A 14,497-nucleotide genomic window follows, 5' to 3' on the forward strand; every position below is an offset into this window, starting at 1 on the left:
AACAGCAGTTTACTGTTCCTTAATTTCAAATCTCCTAGCCTCTGACGTTTTTTGGTCATCTTATTTCCTATCAGCATGACTAAATCCAAATTGGGCACAAATCATCTGCAATCTTTAGCCATGTTTTGCTAAGATGCTGTCCTTTTCTGTTGTCTAGTAACTGTATCTCACATAATTTAATAACTGATTAAATACTCTAAATAAGTAAATGACAAATTAGCAATTCTAGTTTCCAAGTCCTGTTGTCAACATGCCCCTCTGAAATTTTCCAAAGACAAGAAATAAACTAAGTTCTGATGACTCATTTAAACCTAATGAAACTAAATCTAAAAGCATTTTCTGCTAAACAAATACAACATGTACTGGCAAAAAAAATGTGCTGGGAACAGCGTTTATACCTGCTTTTTGTAGAACTCAATCTGCCAGACAACATATAAAAGTACATACACAGACATCCTGCTATTTCTTTCAAGAAAATAATAAAAGTATAAGGCCAGAGAGATTTATACATGAGCAAAATCAACTCCTCTCCAGCTTTGGCTGCCCTGAGTCAAGTCATATTAATACCCACAATCACATTCTGTTATTCAAAAAAGGACCATTAAACGTAATCATAAAACATTACACTTGAGACTGCCTCCAAAAATCTATCCTTGCTTTTTGTCTCTGTAACTACCGTGTTCAGCCTACCAGAGAGACTTTAAGACTAAACAAACAAACAAACTGTTTTGTTAATGCATGCGTACGTATGTGCAATAGCATCTCGGTTTACTCTAGCTTCTTTGATGAGTAAGGTTTTCACAGAAACTGCACAATGAAAACTAGAAGCTATTTAGACCAGCACACTCCTTATTAATGAAAAACTTATTTTAACTTTTAGCTACTTTTCTGTTAATTATCACAACCAACCAACCACAGAAAGTAGAACCAGTCTTCTTAGGACACCCACAGGCTCTGCTATATTCCAGAATGCAAATTCTACATATTTTTGCCTCTTCTCAAAACAACAGAAAGAGAGCCAAAAGAAACTAAGGAACAAAACTTAACCCCCACAACAGAAAAGACCATGCCATTTTAGACAAGTTGGTGCAACAGATCCCTCAGCACAGGTGTATTTATTTATAAAGGCAGGTGTGCGATTGCAGTGATATGTAGGATGACCTAGTTATCTTTAATTCAAGTACCAGCATCTTTAATTCAGCTACTTCTACTACTTACAGAACCAAACAAAGAGTGGTTGGTATAAGTACAAAAAATTTTTGAGAGACTTACATAGCTGACAAACTTGTTGCAAAGAATCACTTTGTACTGGCACCATTTTCACCCTAATTTAACTTTCAACTCTGAGGCTCAACGATGAATTTATGGGGTGTGGTGCAGGAAAGTGCAGTCCTCCAGCAGCCCACTACTAAAGCAGGAAATAGTGAATCTGAGTCTACCAAAGGCAGCTATACACAAAATTTTAGGCATATCTCTCAAAATACCCCATCTGAATCCATGACTTTGCCATTTTCACAACAGCTAACTCTGGGGCTTGGTTTGTGCTGTGAGGATAAAGAAAATAAACATGTCATAGTTTTGAACTAGCCTGAATGTTCAGTGCAATTATATGATCTGCTGGGCTCACCGACTGACCCTGGCAGCAACTCTTCACCTCTTTTCCCCTCAAGTTTCCCACTCTAAATGACCAAAAGAATACTGCCCTCTTTTCTGGTGTTCTGGAATCCACAGGTACTAGGCAGATATTTTTACCATGTTTTGAGTAACTTTGGAAAGTATCTACCACTTCTGCATACCAGGGAGAAAGTCTGAAGTGGAGAAATGACTGTTAGTTGCAACAGTAAGGAGCATCACCAGTGTAATGGCAAAACATACTGCCAGTACTGCTTCATAAACCAGAAGAATATTCCATCAAAATGAGTATTTTAGGGAATGTTGCAATACATTCACAACTGGAAAAAAAGTCAGAGTGACTGCAGTTAAAAGAAGTCATCAGTTGTGCTTGTATTCTTTCTTAATTCAAGGACAGGAGAGATTAAGCATGAATACTGGCATCCAAGAAAGTCTTACTTAGGTATGAACATTCAAAATATTATGGATGGACAGGGCTGTTACAGTCTGCAGATCAGTATTAAACAACTTCCTCACCATGCTCAACTTCTGTAAACAGTGTGAAGGCTGTGAATCTAATGTTCAGATTAATGCATACCTTTAGAATACTTTACTGTCTTATGTTTTAGAGTCCAAACAACTGGTTTTTCATAATTCAATTTAACATTGTATCACCTGCAGGTAACTATAAATCATTTCACACAGCACCTCTGCAAAGCCAGCTACCTGAATCTCCAAGACATTTACTGATGCTGAAAAGCAATGTCCCTTCACAAATGGACAGAAGAAAAAAAAAATCCAAATAAGTTTTCAGATTCATAAACTCACTTTTCTCAAAAACTGGAAGCAGGCTTTGGAAACAGAATTTCTACGTGCTTTTGTGATGTCAAAGATGAAAATTCTGCTTATGGAGGTACAATCTGTACCAAGAACATCTGTCTGCCAAGACTCTGGCATTGACAATATTTTATCTAGACAGCCTTTGAATGTGACTGACACAGGAGCACTGCACATGGCTGAGGAAACTGAAACTTATGGAAGAGCTTTTGAAGACTTTGTCAACAAACAGTATTTTAGAAATGTGCCTATCACCCTCCAACCATGCCTCCTGGTATCATCCTCAGGAACCTAACAGCTTTTAGTTCTCCAAGTCTCCCATTTGTCCAAGGAGACAGACAGACTTACTTAGATAAGATGCTACAAGAGCCATTTGGACATAAGTAAATATTGTCAGCAAGTGGAGAGGTCTATGTGCTGACCAGTCACTGAGACAGTAAGGAATTGCTAACCTTTTCTCAATTACTGGACTTGACTATGAGAAACATGTGACAACTATTAGCTAAAGGACAGAAATGACTAGGTGCAGTTGATAACCCTTCCACATATTTTATAAAGCACTACGCATTCACCCTGACCTTTTGGACCATGATAGAGGTAGCCTGAACCATGTGTATGCTTTGCTGGGAAAGTCCACATGAACTTGCCACAGACAGCAGGCTGTAAATTTTTGGAAATGATAAATATCATGTACTGTCAAATGTTATTTTCACTGTATAACAGCCATAGTTCAGTTAATCCTCAAGCAACTGTCAGGGCTAGGATAACAGAAAAAAAGTGAAGGGAACTCAAAGACAAGATCATTGACTTTTAGCTTTAGTTGGTTCACTTCCAATTCAACTGCCACTAAAGTCAACAGCTCCCCCTGAACTCACTGGGACTTGACACTAACTTCTTTCAATTAATGTTACTAACAGTACTGCTCAGCAGCCCAAAAGGAAGAAAAAAAATTTAGATTCTAGTTTGCCTCCCACAAAGACATCAGGCCATAAGATGCCCTTTCCCAAACTGCATTAAAAACACTAGTTATGGCTGTGGATCATCAGAGATCCAGCATTTTTTTGGCACCCAACACAAAAATCATACCAGCTAAATGCAGAATATGGTAAGTTCTCCTCAAATAAAATATGGACCTCAGTGGACCTTAGCTTAACCCCAATACAAAAATTTGCACACTTGACCTGTCGGGTTAATAGTGACTGGGTTTCATCTCCAAACTCAACCTACTGACTGGATATTAAGTCCGCAAGCAACAGTAGCAAAACTTATGAATCTGCAATGAGGTTCCGAGAGAGGTTTTATCACTGAGAAGCACTGAAATACTGTCATTTTGGGACTTCTTCTGTAACCCTACACAAGCTGCAAGATTTCTCACCTATTTACACTGTCGACTAAAAGAAAACCTGGTTTGATCCAGGTCCAAGGTCAAAGCTGGCTATCATACTGCTGAATCAGAAACCAAGTTTCTCCTCCCATCTCCTGTCTTCCTCCCGCCCCCTCTCCTCCCACCTGCACTATGGGATTACTGTTGTGGAGGCAGCTAGGTGAGGAAACTCCCGGCAAAACCAGGCCCTGGCCAGCGCCTGGTGTTTTCCAGTAGGCCAGCATGCTCCTGATTGTTCCAGCTCTAGATCCTTATGAAAAGTGAACTGAAACATGTTTTGTTTCAAGGCTCGGTTATGGCTCTGCAACCAAAACTAACTGGGGCCGGCAAGTTGAATTGCCCAACGCTTTTTGTCTCACTCACACACTTGCACCTGCCAGGGATGGATTCCTCAGAAGGGCTGAGGGGAGCGAGGCATGTTTTCTGTTTTGACGGCACACGGTAGCCAAATGCTAGGACCAGCAGGTCCTGGTGTTTACTGTCAGCCACTGAAAAAGGCGAAACACAGCATGAGCACTGAGCGGACGGCGTTTGGCTCACCTTAACCACGGCCGCTCACAGGCAGCAAGCTGCCCCTCGGCTTTGTCTGTGTCTTTCTCCGTTCAAACCACCCGGCTCCGCTGCCGCGGCGTCACGGCCGGCCCTGGAGTCACAACATGTCGCCGTCCCCGCTTTAAGGTCACCTCATGGCGCTTCCGTCGAGCAGGGCCGCAGCTGAGGCCCGCGATACGCCCGGCCCGCTCCCGCGCGGCGCCGCGGTCGCTCAACGGGCAGCCTGAGGGAGGGGGCAGGGCCACGGGCGCCGGGACCGGGGGGACACTTACCAGGTCTATGAAGGTCAGAAATTTCCAGCTGCCTCCATAGGTCTGATGCGCGGGCATGTCAATGGCCTTGTAATTGCACAGGATGGAGCAATAGGACAGGAGGATGGCGGCGCGCAGCACCTGGCAGGGGACCAGCGCCATGTTGCACGCTGCGCCGGGGCGGCCTCAGCGGCTGGCTGCGAGCCAGAGTGGGGTGCACTTCGGCGTGTGTGCGCGTGTGAGCGCTGGGGTGTGCGCGACCGCGCGGGCGGGACTCCGGGCACCCCCGCGCCGCGTTTGGCCCCGGACGGGGCGGGGCGGAGGGGCCGCGCCGTGCGGCGGCGGGTGGCAGCGGAGCGGGGCAGGCGGGGTTGGCTGCGCGGCAGGCGGTGGCGGTGCCGGCAGCAGCGTGACTGCCGGGCTCGGCGCGCTCCCGAGCCGCAGCTCCGCGGCCGGGCTAGACGGGAGGAGGCCGTGCCGTTCCGCAGGGAGCGGAGGGGCATGCCTCGCACCTCCCATCGCCCTCAGCTCCTGCGGCCGTAGTGCCCCGCGGGCCAGCAGGTGCAGGGCCGGGAGCTGCGGCTGTGCCCGAGGGTCCCGCGTCCCTCAGGCGCGCTGTCTCCGGGGAACACGAGGGTGAGCGCGGGGAGTAGGTTACTCGCAGGACCTGTTTGTCCGCGTTTTCACGCAAAAACCACAACGCACCAGCAGTGACGGTTTTTAGTCGGTGTATAGTGGAAGCCTGTGAACCCGCCTCCGTCGCGGCCCCTCCGTAGCGCCAGCCCGCCAGCCCGTCCTGCGCGGGGTAATGCGGGGGTAGATGGCGGGCGAGGCACAGGGCACTCAGCTCCCCGCGCCACCAGCTGACCGCGCCAGAGCCACTGGGCTGTGCTCTGGCGGCGAGCGGCGGCTGCTGGAGCAGGTGTCACTGCCCCGCGGGGTCTTGTGGGGCATCCTTGGCGGGAGGCTGTGAGGCGCCGCCGGGGTGAACCGAGGCTATGGCCGTACCGTTACTGTGCGCTGCCCGTACGGCTACCCGGCCGCGGAGAGAGCATTTGTCCTTTCACCTGTTTCTGAGGTACAGTCACGTCCTCGGTGTTCCCTTTCGTCACACGACTGCTAGAAGTGAGCTTTGCAATACCTGCAACCTCTGTAAGAAGGGGACCACGTTATCCCTGGATTAAAGTGTTGGGTGGAGTGTCAACACCATGAGGAATGACCATTTCAGTCAGGGATCTTGAGGCTAGGAGCAGCTGGGGTGAGGGTTCGTGCTTGGACTTCCACACCCTGAAAAGGAAAGCGTCTCAAAGTGCTGGGCTGCAGGGTAAATATTAAGTTGCTCCATCATCTGGAAAAGTTAGTTTAAAGGGAAAAGAAAAACTAAACACAAGCAGTGATGGCTGGGGTTGGACAGACAAACCACTTCTATAAACACCATCTCCCATACATCTGCCTTTTGACATAAATATTTGAACTATAAGGTGCTTCATCATGGTTAAGCTACTGGAAGGCAAAAAGAATCTATGACTGTGCAACACATGCCCTGCTTTAATTCCATTACGTGGAGTCAAAACCTCTTCATCTGGTATCTACTGTGCTCAAGTTCTGCAAAAATAAAGGGCTTTTAAGAGAATATATACTAGCAGCTATCCTAGATGAAATTAGCACAGCATAAGATATCTGCTTATGCAGAGGAATAGTATGTGAGGCATGGACAAAGAATCCTCTAGAAGCATGAATTTCCTACTGGATCCTTCAGGTTATTTTATCTATCAGTTCACAGCCCCAGCAAGCACATGGGGCAGTCAGCCCCTTGTGTTGTTTGTGGCACATTTAAATTAATACTTATGTTATCTATGTGTCTATCTATTTAGATTAGATAATTAGGAAGAAATTCTTCATGTGAGGATGGTGAGGTACTGGAACAGGTTGCTCAGAGAAGTTGTGTATCCCTGTAAGTGTTCGAGGCCAGGCTGGATGGGGCTTCGAGCAACCTAGTCTAGTGGAAGGTGTCCCTCTGCCCGTGGCAGGTGGGTTGGAACTAAGTGATCATTAAGGTCCTTTCCAACCCAAAACGTTCTGTCTTATAGGTTAAAAGGGTTTGATCTCATTGAAGTGTCAAGGTGCAGTGGAAGAGGTATGTGAGTGAAATGCAATGGTCTGCAATACAGCGAGAGACCAGCCTGACAACATTGACAGTATGACCCAATGCAAGTGGATCTGTAAAGCAGCACAGTTCCTGTTGAGGACCTGATGAGTGTATGGCATGTATTGCAGGAGACTCCAAATCAGAATAGTTCTTCTTTGTACTTGCAGATTGAATATTCATTAGTAACTGTTGTGCCACTAATGAATATATGTGGTGAGACACATCTGTTTTGGTTTTATTCAAAAGGAGTGCAGCTTGCTTTCTGAAAGTGTGTCAAATTATAAAGCAGAGCACAGTATCAGTCCAGATGATCAGGAGGCTTACTTCTAAAATAACTTGTCATCTGCACCTTAGTGCTACTGTAGAGGCAGCCTTAGTGTGCAAGTCTCGCTGGACTTCAGCTTTGTAAGCTCCCAAAGGCAAGTTACTCTGTGCAGATCTCATCAGCACAACTGGCTATGTACCCATGCACACCTTTGTGTCTTGTAATCAGCCTCTGACAGAAAGAATTTGGGGCTAAGTCTTAGGCAGTCTGTTGCCTAGTTTTTTCACTGCACCCCCTCCTATAATATACAGGAGCTCGCTCCTTGGGTCACCTGTATGTCAGTAATAAGGCACTACAGACATTAACACTGAATATAACGATAACCACCATTCTGTTTGCCTTTTAGTCACATGTATTCAAACATCTTTCAGGGTTACGGTATCCTCAAAACTTTCAAAAAAGTGAAACACTACCCAGGCTTTTTGGAGATCCATTAAACTCTTCAGTTCTACTCTCAACTCCTCCATAGAAATCTCAGCAAAGCTCACAGAAAATCTTAACCTCATACAAAAGAAATACTTTCACTCAGCCTTGTAAGCCAAGGTGAAAGTCTAAATGAAGCAGAATGTATAAACAGTCTTGTTCCCTGTTCTTTTTCTTTCAGTCAAGATAATCTCAAGGCAGGCTAACTAACATGCCAGGCTCAGCCAAGTTCCTTCCTGGTTAAAGACTCTTCTTTATTACACATTTCTAGACCTTTGAAAGGAAATGTAACTCCTTTGTGGGTGGGTACTTTGTGTCTGTGTTCTTTCTAAAGAAGTATCTGTTGAATCTCTGCACCGTATTATAATATGATCTAATTAGATTGTAGGCTGCCATTAGCCTTTATGTGCTACTGTGGACTTTGTACTCCCTGTCTATTGAGAGATAAGCAGCAAAGTTTTTTGTGACTGGTTGAAATGGGTTTGCAGAGGATTTTATTTTCCTTTGAATTGATCTTTTTTTTTTTTCAGCAAAGTAAAAATGAGATATTTACAAATCTGTCCTTTATAATGCTATATGAATGCAATTTTGGTAGCTATGAATGTTTTTTGGTACTTAGCAAAATGTTTACATTTTGGGGTTTTGATTGAATGCATAAATCATAGTAAGGTAGACAATAAATATGTAAAACATGTAAAACCAGATCCTTATGTTTAAATATTCGTATGTACATTGTGAAAAACCTCAACTCAATTTCCATTAGTCGTATACTGTAAATTTGTTTGATAGTGAGAGTTTGACGTAGGTCATACTTGTCATTCAGTAGAGATGAGCAATGGCTTTAGACAGAAGAGTCCAAAGCACTGGTGTGTCTGGGATGGGAGACATTAATAAGTGCTACTGGGGCTAGGGGGAAGCAAGATGCCTAAAAGTCTGTGAGACAACCAAGTGGAAAAAAAGAACTAAAATGTGGCCTTTCCATTCATTTGTTGATATAAAACGGTTGCATGATGGTTTTGCTACTTGGCATCTTAGCAGAATAGAGTGTAACATCTTGGAATCCAAGTTTTAGTCGTTTCTATGCAGACTAACAGATGAGAATACTTAAGAGTTTTGTGGCATTGTGTTTAATTTTTGGTTTGTTTTTCTTTTTTCTTTTTTAAAGGAATAACATTTGAATTTCTTAACAGCATTGTATCTTGTGAATATCAAAGATATTGGTGAATACTGGTGAGTGATCTTTGAGAGATGTTTCGAGACTTGTGAGGTGCCTTTTCTTAAGCAATTGCTTTAAATGCAGATGAATTGTTTACAAGGAATTATGCCACAGGCAGTTGCCTCCAAAGCAATAATAATAAGCATAATAATGTGCGCTTGAACTCATAGGAAATGGGTAATACTGCCTCATCACAATGCATTCATGGTGGTGCACCTGATACTTTAGTTTCTAGTATCTGAGGCAGAGTGTACATACTATGCCAAGGTAAGTGTACTTGTATGTGTGGGAGTATGATTCCCACATAAGCAGACGTGGAAAATGAAGCTTTCTTGCAATGAACATAAGTGAAATTATTGAAACATTGCAAGTTAAAAATCAATAGGAAATTATTGAAGAAAAGCTAGCTTGTGCCTAAGAAGAGTTTTTAGAAATGTTCTCAGTTAATATGTATTTATTTAATATATAGCTCTTCAGTTGGATGAACTATCACTAGGGTAGTAAATGGCCCCACATATCAGAAGAGGATTCAACTCAAAATCTTTGGCAAAGACTTATCTGCTTAACTGGACCCATTGTTAGTACTACTAGTAAAGTTTAGGCAAGCTTTTATTTCTCCATTTACATTGACAAGATACAAATGATAAAAATTGAAGGATTGAGAAAAATAAGGTAATAATTTACAATGAGGATTTTATATCTTAATTTCATATGCTTTCTGCTTATTACATTGGTCAGTGTTAGGCCAGGAAGGGAAGGTAGTTAACAGGACTCTGAGGTGCAGAAGAGCAGTACTGACTGGGAGTATTCTAGCTGTTCACAGATGATGTGGCCCTCTGCAAGCCAGAGCAAGCATTCTTCTGCTGTAGCATGCAATCTCTCAGAGGGATATAGCCTTTGGGAAAGGGTTTAGGTACGTGCAGTGCACAATTATACATTACCTGCTGCCCTGTTTTAAGAGCTTACCCCTTACACTGCATCTACCTATTATAAAATTCTTGAACAGGCTGGATATGCAGTATTGTTTAGGATTATCAGTGGGCAGTAAAAAAAGCAGAACTGCTTGCCATGGGGAAATCTGAGTCAGCTTCTTATTCATTAAAAATGTGCAAAAGAAGACAAACAAAATTTTCACAAATGATTATAAAGCCAGGCAATTTAACCTTGTGTCTAAGTGTGTACTGTGTCTAAGTGTGTACTGAGTGTCTGCCTTCTCTTCTAAGAGACTGAGGGTCTCCTAGACCCTCTTGATAGATGACAGTCCTGACATAACAGTTGTAACCAGGTACCTTCGAAACACATGAAGTTCCATCTAAACAAAAGAAAACACTGTTTGCTGCCAGGATAGTTAAACATGGGAACAAGTTGCCCAGAGAGTCTGTGGACTCTGCATCTGTGAACATATTCAAACCCCATCTAGCCACAGTCCTGGGCAGCCTGCTATAGCCAACCCCCCTTGAGCAGAGGAATTCAATTAGGTGATCTCAAGAGGTCCCTTCCAGCCTCAACAATTCTATGATGCTGTAGTGTAAAGGGAGGTTCATAGCTGACTAATGTATAACTGGCCAAGTCTGCCTCAGCTTTCTAGGTTACCTTATTAAAATCAGCTCTCTGGTGGCTTAAATCCTCTAAATGCATCACCATGCTACCTCCTCTGAACACCTGGGCAAAGGGGTTAGAGGTGGGATGAGAAACATGGAATAGGAATGATGTAGGTGCTCCACACCACTTTCATAGCATTGCTTACATAAAAGAGTTATGTAATCACTAGTTGGTGTTGGAGACTTCATATGTGCATTTTATGAACTGAACTTGAACAAATCTCTACCCCTAAATCACCAATCAAAAGTAGCATTATTTATCTGCACCCTATCTCTGCCAAATTCTCATCCATAAAACTGGGCTAGTATAACTTCCTGTCTTGTTTCCTGAATGAAAGTTCATCTGTATTTTAAAACTATAAGTATGTAATTATATTTCATCCAGTTACATCATGGACTTCTGAGGAAAACTGAATTACTAAAAAATAAAGTATTTTCTTAACAGATTCTTTTCTGTGACAACTAACTCTAAGAGACAGCACTGGAAAACATAGTAAACATGAAGTATCTTCTTTTGTGAATGGGTGAATAATTTTCTAGTTCAGCTGTGGTGAGATTTAACTATTCAAGGGTGAGCAGTAATACGCATCTAATACAACAGCCAGAATACAGAGCGTGTTTCATTCAGCAGCAGAGAGACAGCATTGGCTATCAAGGACAATAGTAACTAAATACCCATCTCAAAGATTTGGCATAGCCAGGTTTTTTTAACTAGCTTGGCTTTGATGACTTTTCAGAAGCTTATATTGTGTTTGGGCTGCCAAGCAAACCTGGAGGTGCCTACCGTCATCTGCTAGCCCCCTGCAGGAGATGATTTTGCCAACTCCTCCTCTGTTGGTAGGAGTGACTCTCTGCAGAACTCCACGCTTCTGACTCTTTACTGTCTGCCAGACAATACTGCAGTAACCAGGCTCTCTCTGTCACCAGCTGGAAGCTGTTGTTCTATATAATTTTTTATTCTAGTGTTCATCCTCAAAATGTCTTTTACATCACTTGTAGAAACTGCCATTTTCAGTATGTGTCTTTCCCTTTGATACAGTTTCTCTGGGCTAACAATGGCAGGGGGTCTCTACCATGCTGTGATGATATTGCAGTACAGATGGATGCATAGAATGGCTTTCCTGGATACTGATGCCTTCTGTATCTTTTTTTTTTTCTTTTTTTTTTTAATTTTGATTTTGGTTTTGTTTTGTTTGCTTTTTTTGTTTTTTTCCTTCACCTATCAAAAATATTTGGTCAAAACTGATTCATGTTCTGGAAAAGTAATACATGGACAAGAAATCCTTTTTTCCCTTGCCTTCTCCCTTTTTAGTTCAGTCATGGCTATGCTGATGAATTAAATCGCTTCTTCACTCATTTACACTCTTCCTGCCTCCTTTGAAATCTTGTTCTTAGACACACAAAGCCACTGTGGATGTAGTAGATAGAAAACTATTCCTGTAATTTCCTCACTTATTAATCTGCTGTACGTCTGTATTTCCATAACTAAAAGCCTCTTTTAAATTCATCTTGGAAAAAGAAAAATCTGCAATAAGAACCTGAAAATGTAAGTGAAAAGGGAGACAAGCACACATATTGATGTGGTACAAAAACTGTATTGCAAACTTGGATTAGGGAACCAACCATGAATAACTGTCTTTATTATTTGTTCAGCTTTGTATATTTTTATAGTCTGATGATCATTCAAGGTTAATTACAGAGAATAGAATGATGACATACTTTAAAGGAGAAAAGTAAGGGAGAAGCAGGAGGTCCAGATCAACCTTCAGAAAGAAACCAGCTGTACAGTATTGCATATTTTAGCTCTTACATAAATCAGCACAAATGCATATGTGAATAAATGAACACACTGAAATGACTTTGGAATTTCTCACAAGCACCTTTTTTTTTTTTGTATTAGGATTATTGCTACCCACTTTCCGAAACAAAAATTAATGTCAAAATATTTTGAGACAGCTACATCCTGGGAATTTCTCTACAGGTGACTGAAATAGCCATAATCCTCGCTTTCCTGAATGACAGCACTGTTGCACAATATACATAACCACTGCAGATGACACACCGGAATAAATCGGTGTTTGCAAAGTAAAACTAGTACTTAAGATCCTTAGGACAAGTTTGGCTGCCATGGTTCCTGCCCCTGGATCTCAAATTAACTGCATGGACTAAGAGCAAGCCACCTTGCTATTGCTTCCTTATAGAAGGAACACAGCTGTATACACTTCAGAGATACATTGTGAAGAGACAGCAGTTTAAGTAGATGTGAAGCAGCATTAGAACAATTCTTAGCAGTATGATTACTAGCTAATAAAGTGCGACCGAATAAACCAGAAGAGGAGGTTGAATTCGGATGATTTTTCTGGAAGTAAATCCCGGAGACTGTCAATGTGTTAATTAGGATACCTTTGAAAGCCTTTTGGTGCCTTTTTGGGCTGTATTAGCTGGTGAATCTGACTATTGCTAGGGATAATTGAAAATGCACAAGACTTCCGTTTTTTTGCCAAAATGTGCATGTGAACGGGGGTGGAAGAAATCCTGTTGATGAACATCTTGCAGAAAATAGAGCCTATTTTCAAGCATCTTCAAGTCTTGCATGTACTTATGCATCTACTGACCTAGCAGGTTTATAATTTATGAGCAGCCTAGATGGCACACTGGGATTCAGAACCTGATCTACATCCTTGGAAGATTCCATTTAATTTTGGCTGGTTTAGATTCATCTCAAAACTGACTTCCCTCTTTATGTTTTCTGAACCTAAGCAGTCCAAGGTTTGAGAGGTTTATTTTGGTTTTATTTGTTTGTTTTTCGCATCCTAATATAATAGATGTCCAGAGTAAATGGTATCATGACTGTTTCTAGCATTCCACTGGAGAAAGGGATTTTTTAAATTTCAGGCATTCCCGATGTAAGATGAGGAAATTTGGGACTTTTTTCCCCCTTGTCACTGAAAATGAATCCAAGTGTGTATTATCCTGGTAAGGGATTCACTTTGGGACAACAACTCGGTGATGATGATAGAACTGAACAGATATAATGGGTTTAGGTGGAAGAAGCCCACAAACCTCTTTCAGGGCCAATATGCCTAGTTAAAACCTTATCAGTTGCAATATAATGATGTGTCTCTTGGAAATTACTGGTCTGTGGTGAGGATAGGGTGAATGCAGGTGCAGGCGAATGCAAACTACTAACATTCAGCACTGGTATAAATTTTAAATGGATACCTAAGTCTCTATAAACTGAATGATCTTAATGTAAAAGTCAGCTTTTAAAAATATTTAATACCCTGGGAGCATTTAAGTATTAGCTCTTTTCCACTTATTTGAAATCGCCTTTCTATCCCTCACGAATAAATTAGCATGCCTAAATAACCCTGTGCTACTTTTATTAGAATTAGTCTATAAACCATTCCCTGATTCAACTAACCCTCTAAATTTGTGTCCAGTTTTAACTGAGACCCTTCAGTGGGTCTCAGGTGAAAATTTGACCCTTCTTCTGAATTTAATGATGCAGCTGCCACTGATAATGATACATGATCATGCCTGTGCTCATGTAATTTATTTATTCAAGGCCAGTGTTCTGGCATCGTTAAAACATTAAAAACAATGCATAGCGCATAGTTTTTGTGCCACCAGTAGAACACAATACATTTTGAGTAACATCATTCTTCTCTCAGTGCGAGCAGATATTCTTAGTTTTCACTAATGTGCCAGTAAGTTGAAAAGGAAAAGAAATAAATGATCCGATTATTAAAGGAAAACAAAAAAGCAGCTCAGAATGAAAGTGTGCATGCAAATGAAAGTATGTGATAGTGGCAGGAAGTGATTGCATCCTAAGTCCTCTGCCTTTTTTCCAGGTTTTGCATTATGCTCTAAAGTCTAAAATTATAGAGATGGATCAAATGATTTTCATAAAACCAAAACAAACCCCAGTGTTATTAGGTTGAGCAAATGTGCCATGTGGAGTTGGTTACCATTTGCTAATTTTCAATTCATTTATTAAGATCAGCTCTCATTTTTTAATTTTCAGTAATCAGTGTTACTCTGTTATGAAAGCACCTCTGCAGTCTAGACAGTACATACTCATTTATGTGATAAATAATGGATAAACACTGAGTGTGCCATTAGCCGTTAATGCAGTAGATTGATTC

At 41.9% G+C, this 14,497-nt stretch overlaps 1 protein-coding gene across 1 annotated transcript in view; it reads right to left on the bottom strand.

Annotated features, from left to right (window-relative positions):
• Positions 1–4,950, bottom strand: part of AIG1 (androgen induced 1) — a 128,581-nt gene extending 123,631 nt beyond the window's left edge. Inside the window, exon 1 of the mRNA XM_061471700.1 lies at positions 4,657–4,950. Coding sequence (XP_061327684.1) covers positions 4,657–4,797 — 141 coding nt within the window. The 5' untranslated portion in view covers positions 4,798–4,950. The remainder of the gene's footprint in view (positions 1–4,656) is intronic.
• Positions 4,951–14,497: the final 9,547 nt, after the last annotated feature.

The sequence above is a fragment of the Pezoporus flaviventris genome, unplaced genomic scaffold (genome assembly GCF_033815535.1).
Source record: "Pezoporus flaviventris isolate CSIRO_AGI_PZ_B2104156 unplaced genomic scaffold, CSIRO_AGI_Pfla_v1 ptg000066l, whole genome shotgun sequence".
Classification (NCBI taxonomy): domain Eukaryota; kingdom Metazoa; phylum Chordata; class Aves; order Psittaciformes; family Psittacidae; genus Pezoporus; species Pezoporus flaviventris.